The sequence below is a fragment of the Mastigoproctus giganteus genome, chromosome 11 (assembly GCF_048544385.1).
Source record: "Mastigoproctus giganteus isolate SK-2022 chromosome 11, ASM4854438v1, whole genome shotgun sequence".
Taxonomy (NCBI): domain Eukaryota; kingdom Metazoa; phylum Arthropoda; class Arachnida; order Uropygi; family Thelyphonidae; genus Mastigoproctus; species Mastigoproctus giganteus.
Genome location: NC_143585.1, coordinates 167,981,322 through 167,994,844, shown reverse-complemented (window position 1 = coordinate 167,994,844; position 13,523 = coordinate 167,981,322). Strand labels below are relative to the sequence as shown.

The following is a 13,523-nucleotide window of genomic DNA, read 5'->3' as shown; positions in this document are numbered from 1 at the left end:
TCCTCCTTAAATTTATTAAACCTATCAACTTCCACAACGACAGATGGAAGTTTGTTCCAGCAATTAACCACCCGCTGGCTAAAGGCAAATTTCCGCACATCTATTCTACATCTATCCTTTCTTAATTTGAACTTATGTCCCCGTAGGTTCGTATTCTGAACAAGTGGGAGGATCCCATCAGAATTCAGCGTGCTCAACCCATTCAAGGCCTTATAGACCTCAATCAGATCACCACGCAGGTGCCTAGTCTCCAGCCACTGCAATTTGCAGAACTTAAGCCTCTCTTGGTAAGAGGATCCCTTCATTCCCCTCACCAATCGTGTTGCTCTTCTCTGTACACGCTCAAGCAAATCTACATCCTTCCTAAAATGAGGCCTCCAGACCTGTACGCAGTACTCAAGGCGTGGCCTGACCATTGCCTTATACAGAGGGACAATCACCTCCTTTTCCCTGCTAGCAAAATTCCTATATATCATTGACAAAACCCCATGACCTGCCCTAGCAGCCTGTCTACATTGCTCAGAAAACTTCATATCTGACTGCACAATTACTCCCAGGTCTTTTTCATTTTCTACCACCTTAAGTGTAGTACCACACAGTTGGTACGTTTCTCTGGGGTTACTTCTACCCATATGCAGTACTTTGCATTTGTCAAGGTTAAACTTCAGTTGCCACTTCTTAGCCCATCTGCCCAAATTATCTAGATCCTGTTGCAGTAGCACACTGCCATTACTGTCATTAACAACCCTGCCAACCTTCGTGTCATCTGCAAACTTCGACATTAAGCCTGATATACCTTCATCAATATCATTGATAAATATACAAAACAACAGTGGCCCCAACACCGAACCCTGTGGGACTCCACTAATAACATTAGTCCACGAAGAGCAGCACCCATTGATTACCACCCTCTGTCTTCTCCCACTTAACCATCCTTTTATCCATTGTAGCAACTTACCCTTAATACCATTCTGCTCCAATTTGTACAGTAGTCTTCCATGCGCAACAGTGTCAAAAGCTTTCCTGAAATCCAAGTATATGATATCAAAATTATTTTTTGCATCCAGTTCCTTTGTGACCACATCATAATAACCAATCAAATTTGTCAGACAAGACTTTCCCTTAACAAACCCATGCTGTGTCTGAATTATTGCTGCAGTCTTGTCTAGATGATCCTGCAATGCATCTTTAACCAGTGACTCCATTATTTTACCCGGAACAGAAGTTAAACTAACTGGTCTGTAATTATTCGTGTCACCCTTCGAACCTCCTTTGTGAATTGGGGATACATTTGCACATCTCCAGTCCGTGGGAACCTCCCCTGAATCCAAGGATGCTCTCATAATTATGGCTAAGGGTTTGCTTAGTTGCTTTGCCGCCTCCTTTAATATAACTGGATAGATCCCATCCGCCCCAGGTGCCTTTCTTATGTTTAACTTCAACAATTTCTCCTCCACTTTGCTCTCAGTTATTACAAAATCATTAAGCACACTGCTACAATTTGATAACCTTCTTCCATTTTCAAACTGTAATGATTCCTCACGTGTGAATGTAGATGCAAAATACTCATTCAGCTATTCTTATTAATTCTAACATTCCATTGAGGCCCTCCTTTCACAACTTCCAACACCAGTTTGTCGCCTAGGTGACTATAATGACCACCATCCATTGTGGGGATTCATTATAATGGATGCAAGAGGCAGATTGATTGAAGAATTTTTGAACAATAATGATCATAATTTACTAACCTCTCGATCACCTATCTACATCCACCTACTACAGGATCTACTTCTGCAATTGACTTCTCAATTTGCTCACATCCATCTTTCCAATCATGATATAATCTGTATTAACCAATCCCTTTAATAGCAATCATTTTCTGATTATTTGCTCAACACAAACAGGAGTAACTCCAAATCCTTATCAAAGATCCATGTGGATCTCTGATCAGGATTTGGCAAACTGGGATAGCTATTCTGCCCAAATATGTTTAGATAGTTGTTATTTGGTTTTTTAGGAGCACTAGCAACTAAGGCCATATTGCCCTGGGCTATGCGGTGGTCATTCCTTGACCTTTCTGCATCCTCCGTATTTGGTGGTGACAGGCTCAAACCCCGGTCTAATCAAGAAGCGTGTGCTACACACTGCTGCTCTTTCCCACCTGGCTACGGAGGCACCTGTTTAGATAGGCTTTATGTCAATGTCAATAGGCTTTATGCCAATTGATGAAGTAACTATATATATAACCAATCAGATTCTGACTGCAGCTGATGCTTCTATTCCAAAATCCAAGACATCACATTCACTGTAATAACTGGTGGAATACAGATTGTTTTCATGCCAAACAGGAGAAAAACCATGCTTGGAATAATTTCCGCAAATATCCTACCACTAATAACTTAATTGCTTATAAAAGACATAGCCAAAGCAAATTATATGGAAAGCGAAACATGACTCATAGACTCCTTTTGCCTCAACCATCACAAGACACCAACACACAAAGAAGGATACAGACTCTATATGGGAAATTTGTTTGGCCACCCTCTCCAATCCTTCATTGGAAAGGAAAAGGCATGTCTACACCTGAAGAAGTTGCTAATGCACTAGCAGAATCATTTGCCACAATCTCTGCTTCTGCCTCTTATGCATCTTCCTTCCAACACATTAAAGGAGGTTCAGAACGGCATAAAATCAACTTCCTCACGTGCCGCTCCTTCCCGTACACATGACCCTTTACATTAATAGAACTTAAAGAATTATTAAATAATCTTCCAAGAGTGCTGCAGGACCGGATAGTATTCATTACATTATGCTGAAACACTTACTTGAAAAGGACGTGTACTTTATTGATTTTCTATAATCGGATCTTCTTTGAAAATGCTTATCCTTCTCCTTGGTGCCATTCTTTCATTATTGTCTTTCCAAAACCAGGCAAAGATCCTTCTCTGGGTCAAAATTATAGGCCCGTATCTTTCACGAACTGTGTGGGTAAAATTTTCGAAAGGATGATTCATACAAGGCTCATTTGGATCCTGGAGTCGCAGAATCTCCTTCCAGATCATCGGTATGGCTTCTGGAAAAAACAGTCAATGCTAGGCGTGTTTATCAAAGCCAAATCTTATAACCACAATACCTTTGTCATAAAACAACATCTAGTCAAGGTTAACTTAGATCTTGAAAAGGCATTTGATACCTACAACCTGGCGTCATGGCATTATTATCGATCTTTACCATCTGTCTGAAATAATTCAAAATTTCCTGCAATTGCATTCTTTTCATATACGATATAAAATCACACCCTCTGCTTCTCACATTCAGGAGGATTCGATACTTACTCCAACTCTATTCGCAATTCGAGTTAGCAATATGACAAGGGATATCCCAAAAACCGTTGAAACTTATATGTTTGCAGATGACCTTACCATTTCCTGTTAATCTCAAAATATGAATACCATCGAATGGCAGCTCCAATTTGCCATAACCAAAATAGCATCCTGGACTTTGCTGATGCTTATTGACTGTCAGAAAAGAAATGCACTGCCACTCACTTTTGCAAGCATCAGGCTCTTCTTCCTGATCCTGAATTGCAAATAAACAGTACTCCAATCCCACTTGTAACTACTGTTAGATTTATTGGACTAATATTAGACAGCAAGCTTAATTTCCAAGCTCACATCATCACTTATTTAAGAACTACATGTTTAAAGCATTTGAATATACTTCTGTCACTTGCCCATATCATAGGGAGCTGATCGATATATTCTACTGCATCTTTACAACTTTTAGATATATTCTACTGCATCTTTACAACTCATCTGCAACTTTTAGCTATTCATGCCGAGATTATGGTTGTTCAATATATGACCCTACCAAGAACACTATTTTACAATGTCTAAATGTCATCCAGCACAGTGCTCCGAAGACTGCATCAGGCGCTTTCAGGACTTCTCCAATCCAAAGTCTTTATATTGAAGCACATGATCTTCCATTACATCTTTGTAGGAAATCATTATTGCTCCACTACTCTGCTAAGATACAGAGTCTTCCATCACATCCCGGTTGATTATCTTTATAATACTTGGTGGGATGTGTTCTTTGAGAGCATGCCAAGTGAAAACAGACCTGCTTCACTCAGGATTAAAGAGCTTTTTCATAGTTGGAATATCGATTTCAGTGGCATTTTTCAGGACACAACTGCACCTGTTTCACCTTGGACGTACGTTTCTGCCTCCTACGATGTACATTTTCTTCAGCAGGAGAAGAATGTCATTCCTCCCTGCAATATCAGGCAGTTGCATTCAGCTCACACTACTCTGAACTCTCAGGCCTATAAAATTGATGGATCGAAAACTGCCAGTATAGTAGGTGCTGCTGCTATAGTTTTTCCTTCACTTACTGTTACATCCTCACTACCACTAGCCTGCAGCATATTCCTGCTAGCCTGCAGCGTCTTCACTGCTCATATGCCATCAAGCTAACACTTAGTAAAATTATTGAACTTTCCATCTCACCTGCCGTAATTTACATCAACTCCCTCAGTGCTATCTCTGCCACAAGGAAGAATTTCTGATCTTCTCATCCTAGCTTGAAATATATTTATTCACAGCTATTCTCCTGCAGCGTGTCCAGTCAGTCAATCAATCAGTTTTTGCTGGATCCCTGGTCATTCTGACATTCCAGGAAATGAAAGTGCTGACTTTTCCACTAAACAACCTGAACCCACTGTTTTGCATTGTCCTCTGGTTCCTTACTCTGACTATAAGTCTGTCATAAGTAAAGCGTGCTACGATAAATGGTCACAGATCTGGAAAAGTAACACCAACAGTAAACCTTACCAGATAAAACAAGAACCAGTGCTGTGGCTCTCTGGCTTCTGACAGACCAGACAAGATGAAGTGATACTGCCATTACTTAAATTGGACACACTCATCATACTGATTTCTTCCTATTATTGGGAGAAAACCCACCTCAGTACTCAGACTGTTACAGTCAACTTATGGTCCAGTGTTTTCTGTTTGACTGTCACTTATATTCAACCATCCAGTCAAAGTTTTTAGTCAGTGTCTAGGCTGAATGTCTCACATGGTTTATTTCATATCCTGGGAAATGATGCAAACATATAAGAACTTTTAATCTATATAAAATGTATTGGACTATACAGGAGCGCCCCTCGACGTGGGCACCTGTACGTGGTGAGGGGACCTCCCAGTGACGCTGCTGGACTTCCAGACTAGCATCACTGGGATCCAACGCCCACAGCCTAGGTTCCGGGCTTACATCAATGGAATCCGGCGTGTTTGCTGTGCGCTGCGACCCGTGGAAATTCGGAAAGGGGGATCCTGGTGGTTGAGGGGCCCAGCTTCAATACACCACTTTGGCCCCTGCTTCGACAAGACTGGTGGTCCTGGAAGGCCCGGCTAGGATCAATCGGCTAGTAGGCTCGCCTGCGAGGGTCAACCGTGTCAAAGCCATGCCCCTACCCTCATGGTCCGAGGGACAGGATTCAGGCTGGCGGCGGTGCGGGTATGGTGTCTGGGTAGCCCTGGCGTCCCACTCCCGAGCGCATTTATTGCATGCCGGGTAGTGGGCGTCCCTTTGGGCTCCGTGGTGGGTGGGGAGCCCGGGCACTGAACCACTTAAAAAAACTCATGAATCCTGATAAACTTATTTCTTCAGGGGCCCCAACCCGGTCCCTATCTGAAAACATAGACAATGATACTGATAGCATTATTGCTAAAAAAAGGCAGAGAACTGAAGTACCATCAGGGCCAGTCCCAAGGTTCTTAATAATGCATTCTACCAATGAGACACCGATTGGTAAAATGTCGCCCTTTTTCATTCAAAAAGGGTTAGACGGGTTAGCAGGTTCACCCAAATCAGTTAAGAGGCTTCGTTCTGGAGACCTCTTAATTGAAACTAAAAATGACAGGCAATCTGAACATCTCCTCCGAACAACATCAATCGGAGGAATCCCTATAACAGTGACACCACACAGAACACTCAATTCATCCAGAGGTGTCATTTCGGAGTGGGACCTTCTCGATGTAACCGAGGAGGAAATCTGCTCCGAATTAAAACCACAGGGAGTCATTGCCGTCAAGAGAATTACTGCGCGAAGGGATGGAAAAATTGTTAAAACCAGGAGCGTTATCCTGACTTTTAACTCTCCTAAACCTCCTGACGAGATTAAAGCTGGATACATCAACTGTTCAGTGCGTCCATACGTTCCGAACCCTTTACGGTGTTTTAAATGCCAGAAGTATGGACATTCTCAAATGGCCTGCCGTGGAGTCCTTGCATGCGCTCGATGCGGTGCAAAGGACCACGAAACAACAGCATGTTCAGCCGCAAAACCCACCTGTATTAACTGTGAAGGCGAACACCCAGCCTATTCACGAGCATGCCAGAGGTGGAAAGAAGAAAAAGAAATTCAACGGCTGAAGGCAGAACTAAACATATCATACCAGGAGGCAAGGAAATCGGTCAAACCCCTGAATATCAAGAAACCTACCTACGCCCAGAAGGTAGCAGGGAGATGTTCCGTCGGAACTCAGACGGACATGACCATTCCTCCAAAGGAGTCTTTCACTCCCATCGCGCGATATCTTTTAAGTTCTCAAAAACCTGCACAGAAGGACCAATCAGCTGCCACTCCTATATCGGTACCTCCTAACGCTCCACAAGTAACAAAGGTAACTATGAAAGAAAAGAATAAGAAAGGGGAAATCCCCCCTAGTACCCAAGATAAGATGGATATTGAGCAGAAGGAGGTACCTGAAGATTCAGTCTTGGAACTCTTTGCGGAGGAAGAAATGGACACGGGACAGCATCCATTCTTCCCCAAAAAAGATAAATCCAAGACTGATAAAAGTAAGCCCTATGCACCTCGGAAGCCGCTTGATGGACCCATCAAGCCAAAATAATGGCTAAATTCCTACAATGGAATTGTCGTGGATTCCGGCGAAATATTGATGACATCAAGGCCCTCCTGCAAAAGCACGAGCCAGTTTGCTTTTGCTTGCAGGAGACATATCTAAAGGCAAGTGATGATCCCACCATGCACAACATCACATTTTTTCGAAAGGACAGAATTGCGGATGGCTCTGTACATGGGGGAGTGGCTATCCTTGTCGGTAAACAGACCCCAGTACAGCCCTTGCTAATTACAACCAGTATAGAGGCTGTTGCAATTCGCCTTTCAGTGGGATTTCTAATCACTGTGTGCTCTATCTATTTGCCACCTGGGACTGACATCTCCCAGGCAGACCTTGATGATCTTCTAACGCAGCTGCCTCCCCCTTTCTTACTTCTCGGGGATATGAATGGACATAACACACTGTGGGGTAGTGCTAACATCAACGGAAGGGGACGAGTCATAGAGCGTATGCTCAATGACAATGACCTTTCCCTTCTAAATACTGGAACAAACACCTTCTTCCACATGCCTACCCGTACTTTTTCTGCCATTGATCTCTCTGTCTGCTCCCCTTCTCTACTCCCTTCACTCACCTGGGAAGTGGAGGAGAATCCATACGGAAGTGATCACTTCCCTGTGATAACCTCGTTACAGAGTGGGAGACCATGTCTTCCCTTCAGGTTACCACGGTGGAAGATTGATCAGGCTGACTGGACTGCCTTCCAACATCAGGCAAATTTTGATCTTAGCACAGTCAGTCAAGATCCTATCAATGATGCAGTTAAGTACATCACAGAACATACTGTCCAAGCAGCTGCGAATGCTGTTCCAAAAACATCTGCCCGGTTTCCACCATTTCCCAAACCTTGGTGGAATTCACAATGCACAGCAGCAAAAAAGGCTCAAAACAAAGCGTGGGGGATATTTCGCCGATATCCTACCACGAACAACCTTATAGCCTTCAAACATGCACGAGCCAAAGCACGCTACATCCGTCGTCAGAGTCAAAGGGAATCGTGGATCCGTTTTACATCATCTGTTAACCAGTTTACCAACTCTAAGGTAGTCTGGGATAAAATCCGGAAAATGAAGGGAAAATATACATCCCCTTCTTCAATCCTAGATTATAATGGATGCGCTATTGCAGATCCAACTGCAATAGCCAATGCTCTTGGGGAAACATTCTCTAACATCTCTGCAACATCTTCGTATTCCCCAGAGTTCCTGGTCCTGAAACATAAACTGGAAAAGCAAGCACTTAATTTTAAGACCAAGGGCCTCTATCCCTACAACGGGGCATTCAGTATGCAGGAACTGAAAAGAGCCCTCACTCTTTCCAAAGCAAGTGCTGTTGGACCAGACGGCATCCATTATGAAATGATTAAACATCTTTCACCAAAATCTATGGATTGTCTGCTCCTTCTGTATAACAGAATCTTTACTGAAGGGCAGTTTCCGGATTCCTGGCGAAAGGCAATCGTTCTTGCCTTTCCTAAGCCAGGAAAGGATCCAAAAGTCACCACCAATTATCGTCCTATTGCTCTGACTAGCTGTCTGTGCAAAATCCTGGAGAGAATGGTCAATTCTCGTTTAATATGGTATTTAGAATCAAATGACCTTCTCTCCAACATCCAGTGCGGCTTCCGCAAGAATCGGTCCACTTTGGACCATCTTATTAGATTGGAAGCATCCATCCAGGATGCTTTCCTAAAACGCGAACACTTGGTGTCGGTGTTCTTCGACATGGAAAAAGCGTATGACACAACTTGGAGATTTGGCATTTTAAAAGATTTACATAACCTTGGCCTTAGAGGGCATCTCCCTCTTTTTATTCAAACGTTTTAGCCAATCGATCGTTCCAAGTTCGTGTGGGATCCTCACTCTCTCGCTCCTTTAGCCAAGAGGAGGGAGTACCACAAGGATCAGTATTAAGTGTCACGCTTTTTGCCATCAAAATAAATTCCATCCCAGAACAACTTCCTCCAACTGTAAACGGTGCCCTCTATGTTGATGACTTTAGCATTTTTTGTCAGTCATGCAACATGAGGGTTATTGAAAGACAACTGCAGAAAGCCATTGATCGACTGAATTCCTGGGCACTTGCTAATGGCTTCAGGTTCTCGCCGGAGAAGACCGTTTGCGTACACTTTTGTCGCAAGCGTAATCTTCATCCTGAACCTGAATTAAGGCTCGGACCAAATGTTATTCCAGTAGTGTCAGACACAAAATTCTTGGGACTTGTGTTCGATAAAAAGTTGACCTTTCTCGAACATATTCGTCAACTTCGTACAAAATGCACGAGGGGACTCAATATTCTCCGCCCTCTCTCCTCAACGCGTTGGGGAGCAGATCGATGCACCCTACTACGGCTTTACCGTGCACTTGTACGACCCAAATTAGACTACGGGTCCCAGGTATACTCCTCAGCTAGAGATAGTGTCCTCCGATGGCTGGACCCTGTCCACCATCAGGCTATCCGTATCGCTACTGGAGCTTTTCGAACATCTCCTGTCCAGAGCTTATACGTCGAAGCAAACGAACCATCGTTGTCCCTTCGACGTAAGCAGTTGTCTTTAAACTATGCTTTAAAGTTGAAATCCCTGCCAGACCATCCTACGTGGGCATCCGTTTTTGAGCCACGATGGGAAAACTTGTACAAAACCTGTAAGACTGCCAATCGTCCTTTTGGTATTCGCGTCCAAGAGCTACTCAATGAACTCAATATCAAGGTAGACAAGGTTGCCCAAACATCAAAGCAACCCTTTCCACCCTGGCATGCTCGTGTCCCGGCATGCGACTTGTCGCTTAGAAATTGGGGAAAGTCGGACACTCCATCATCTGTCTACCTGCAGCTCCATTCAGCACACCGAACTGAATATTCCGACTTTGCGCCAGTCTACACAGACGGTTCGAGGTCAGAATCATATGTGGGATCTGCTGCTGTCTTTACAGACAGCACTATATCAGAGCAGATTCCCTCTGAATGCAGCATATTTACTGCAGAGCTGCACGCTGTAGAGTTAGCCTTGGATCACATTAGTAAATGCCAATACCAACGGTTCATCTTATATTCCGACTCTCTTAGCATGTTACAGGCTTTAATATCTGTGAGGTATAATCCTCATCCAGTTCTGTCTAGCATTCAGCAGAAGATTCACGTTCTCCATGAACGCGAATATGACATCCGCTTCTGCTGGATTCCCAGCCACATTGGGATTAGGGGGAACGATTTGGCTGACGCCGCAGCCAAATCAGCAATTCCCAATAATAACCGCTGCCTGTTAGTCCCCTATACAGACTACAGGCAAATAATACATGAGAAGATTCACTCCCAATGGCAGGATTCGTGGAATAGACAGACTGCGAATAAATTATATCGTATAAAGCCTGTGATTGAACCGTGGCAGTCTAGTCTGCGCAGGGATCGTAAGGAGGAAGTTGTTCTAGCTCGTCTCCGCATAGGACACGGTCATCTTACACATTCTTTTCTGTTGAGGGCAGATGACTGTCCTATGTGCGAGAACTGTGGCACAGTTTTATCCATGAGACACATTTTAATTAATTGTCCAGATTTTAGAAATATCCGTTTTACCGCTTTTAGTCATCTGACTGAGCCATATACACTCAGTCAGATTTTATCCGACAATGACAATGTGTCTGCAGTTTTTAGGTTTTTAAAATCAATAAATATTTTTAATCGAATATAAAATTTACATTTTTCCTTTATATATTTGTTATACCTTTGGACATAGTGACCTAACTAATTAGGTCACTGAAAGTTTAAACTTTTTTATAAATGACTTGGTCTTGGCGCATTATAGCCTTAGTAGCTAATGCGCCGATAAAACCAAACCAACCAACCAACCAACTATACAGGAGCATATCATCTAACGTCTACAAACAGCATTCTTTGAGTAAATAATCTGTGAACAGACACAATTGTGTCATTAATACCAACAACAACAATGAAGATATCCAACTAATAGAGAACCTCATACTGTTCAAGAAGGCACAGGCAAGAGCCAGATAAATTAGGCAAGCCAGTAGGAAAGCATCCTGGATAAAATTTGCATCTACATTAACAAGTTCGCACATTAACACACCATCTTAAACTGTCTGGAATAAAATTAACAAAATGAATGGTAGATACCAGGTTACTCCAACTCTGATCCTAAACTAAAATGGACAAGTCATTGCAGAGCCGTCAGAAATACTCAATGCACTGGGAAAAACCTTTGCCAAAATATCAGCAGCCACCTCATATACTTAAGTTTTCAAATATACAAGGGAAGAATAGAAAGACACAAGTTGAATTTTTCCACAAGAAATGATGAACAGTATACCTAACTTTAACATTCCATGAATTGAAACATGCTCTATCACAGACAAAGCAAAGTGCTGTAGGGCCAGACCAAATTTACTATATGATGTTAAAGCAACTTGATCAATCCCAAACTGCATTACTAGAATTGTTTAAGAGAATCTTCCTAGAAAACCAATTTCCAGTTGGCATCATGCAATTAATTCTAGCTTTCCCAAAACCAGGGAAATCTCTCTGACCCACACAACTACCATCATCCAATAGCTCTAACAAGTTGCCTAGGTAAAGTTATGGAAAAAATTATCTATGCTCATCTAACATGATTTTTGAACAGAAATAACTTTCTCGATCCAGCACAGCATGGTTTCTGGGAAAATTGCCCAACACTAGATTTATTTGTCAAATTAGAAAACAATATATGGAATGCCTTTATCCAAAAAGAATACCACTAAATGACCTGTTTTAATATAGAAAAAGCTTATAGAATTATTCAAAACTTATATCATGTGGGTTACATGGACATCTTAAATATATTCAAAATTTCTTACAACACAGGATATTTCAAGTTAGGTTGCAGAATGCTCTTTCAAAAGTTTTCACCCAAGAAGAGGGTGTGCCTCAGGGGTCCGAGCTTAGCACTACCCTCTTTGCTATCAAAATAAGCCCTATAACTGAACAAAACCTATCGATACTGCTTTATATGTTGACAATTTACAACAAGAATTACAAATAACATTGTACACAGTTGCTGGTAACCTCATTATCTCTTGTCGGTCACAAACTATGACCACCATTGAAAGGCAACTTCAACTGTCCATAGCTAAAATAGAATCGTTAGTGCTACGGAACATCTGTTCCCTAGCTAAAAAGAAACCTAACTGCAGTTAATTTTTGTAAAAACACAAACTCCATCCAGATCCAGAAATATATTTAAAAAAACATTCTGATTCCTCTTACCAACAATGTTCCTTTATTGGGCGTAGTAATTACAAACCTGTTAGTTCAACTTCTGTTCCAGGGAAATTAATGGAGGTACTGGTTAAAGAAGCACTGCAGGATCATCTGACAAGACTTCAGTTACAGCTCGGATACAACATGGGTTTGTTAAAGGGAAGTCTTGTCTGACCAATTTGATTGGATACTATGTGGTCACAAAGGAACTGGATGTAGGGAATAACTTATATCAGATGATGGAACCAAATAGTTTTAAACCAATTATGACACTGCATTCTTGGTAGTGTTTTTTAATTAAAAATGGTATTAGTTACTTTAAGTCAACTTGTTGATACATGTAGTTGCTTATGAAGAGCATACACCCATGCTGTGTCATTTTCCATGGAGGGGACAGTAATGTCCACAAACAATAAAGACAAATTCTAAAATCAACTTCACTTTTTCTTTTGCTCAAACCATCTTCAGATCATTGAGGGTATAGTACAAATTTCCAAACAAATTTCCATCGTTCTCTGCAGTTGTCTCCATAACCTGACATCAATCATATTGAATAATCTGCAGTGTTGAAGTCTGTTTGCTGTTTGGCTCATCTTCCAGATATTTGTGACTGTCTGTGAACCTCTGTTGCCACTGGACACCTTGGATCTGGACATCATTCATTTGTTTTACACTTTCCAAAGCATCCACAATGCTTCCATCAGTGATATTTTCAGTTGCTGGCAAAACTTGGTGTTCATCTGCAGCTTCATTCAGGGAGATTCATTCCCTACTACAAAATATTCAGTGCACTTCTCACCTCTGAGACACATCACTTTACTAATTTGACAGTAATCACTTTACACATCACTTTACTAATCTGACAGTAATTAAACAATTCTGTATTTGTTAGCAAAGGATGCGCATATTTATCTATGAGCAGATTCCATCATATCAAGTGAATTGTTGCAGAATTCATTACTGTTGGAAAAACAGCATTTTCCTTTGTTTATATTTATACACTGATCAACAGTGTAAAAATTTATACACCGATTAACAGTGTATAAATTTTTGATAATATTTTATAATAACATCAAATAATAATTTTATAATAATATCAAATATTCCATTTCACAGATATGCAGATTTTGTTGGCATAGAATTAGAACAGATGAGAATGGCTTGTGTCCAGCTTGTCGAAAGGTAAGTACTTTCATTACATTTTTCATAAATGTGGTTTCTTTGTTAAGGTTAATATGCTTAGGAACATACACTTTTGACTCCTTCCTTCAAAAAATGTTTAGCTCTATGGAAAACATTTTATTTTAATTATAATTGGTTATTGTAGGGTTTAGA

General features: G+C 41.5%; 1 protein-coding gene across 4 annotated transcripts in view; it reads left to right on the top strand.

Moving 5' to 3' along the window:
- LOC150078561 (uncharacterized) overlaps positions 1-13,523 on the top strand; it is a 773,569-nt gene that overhangs the window by 148,284 nt on the left and 611,762 nt on the right. For all 4 annotated transcript variants that reach the window (XM_090385507.1, XM_090385508.1, XM_090385509.1 and 1 more), the window contains exon 4: positions 13,305-13,370. In XM_090385507.1, the coding sequence (XP_090241633.1) occupies positions 13,305-13,370 (66 nt within the window). The remainder of the gene's footprint in view (positions 1-13,304; positions 13,371-13,523) is intronic.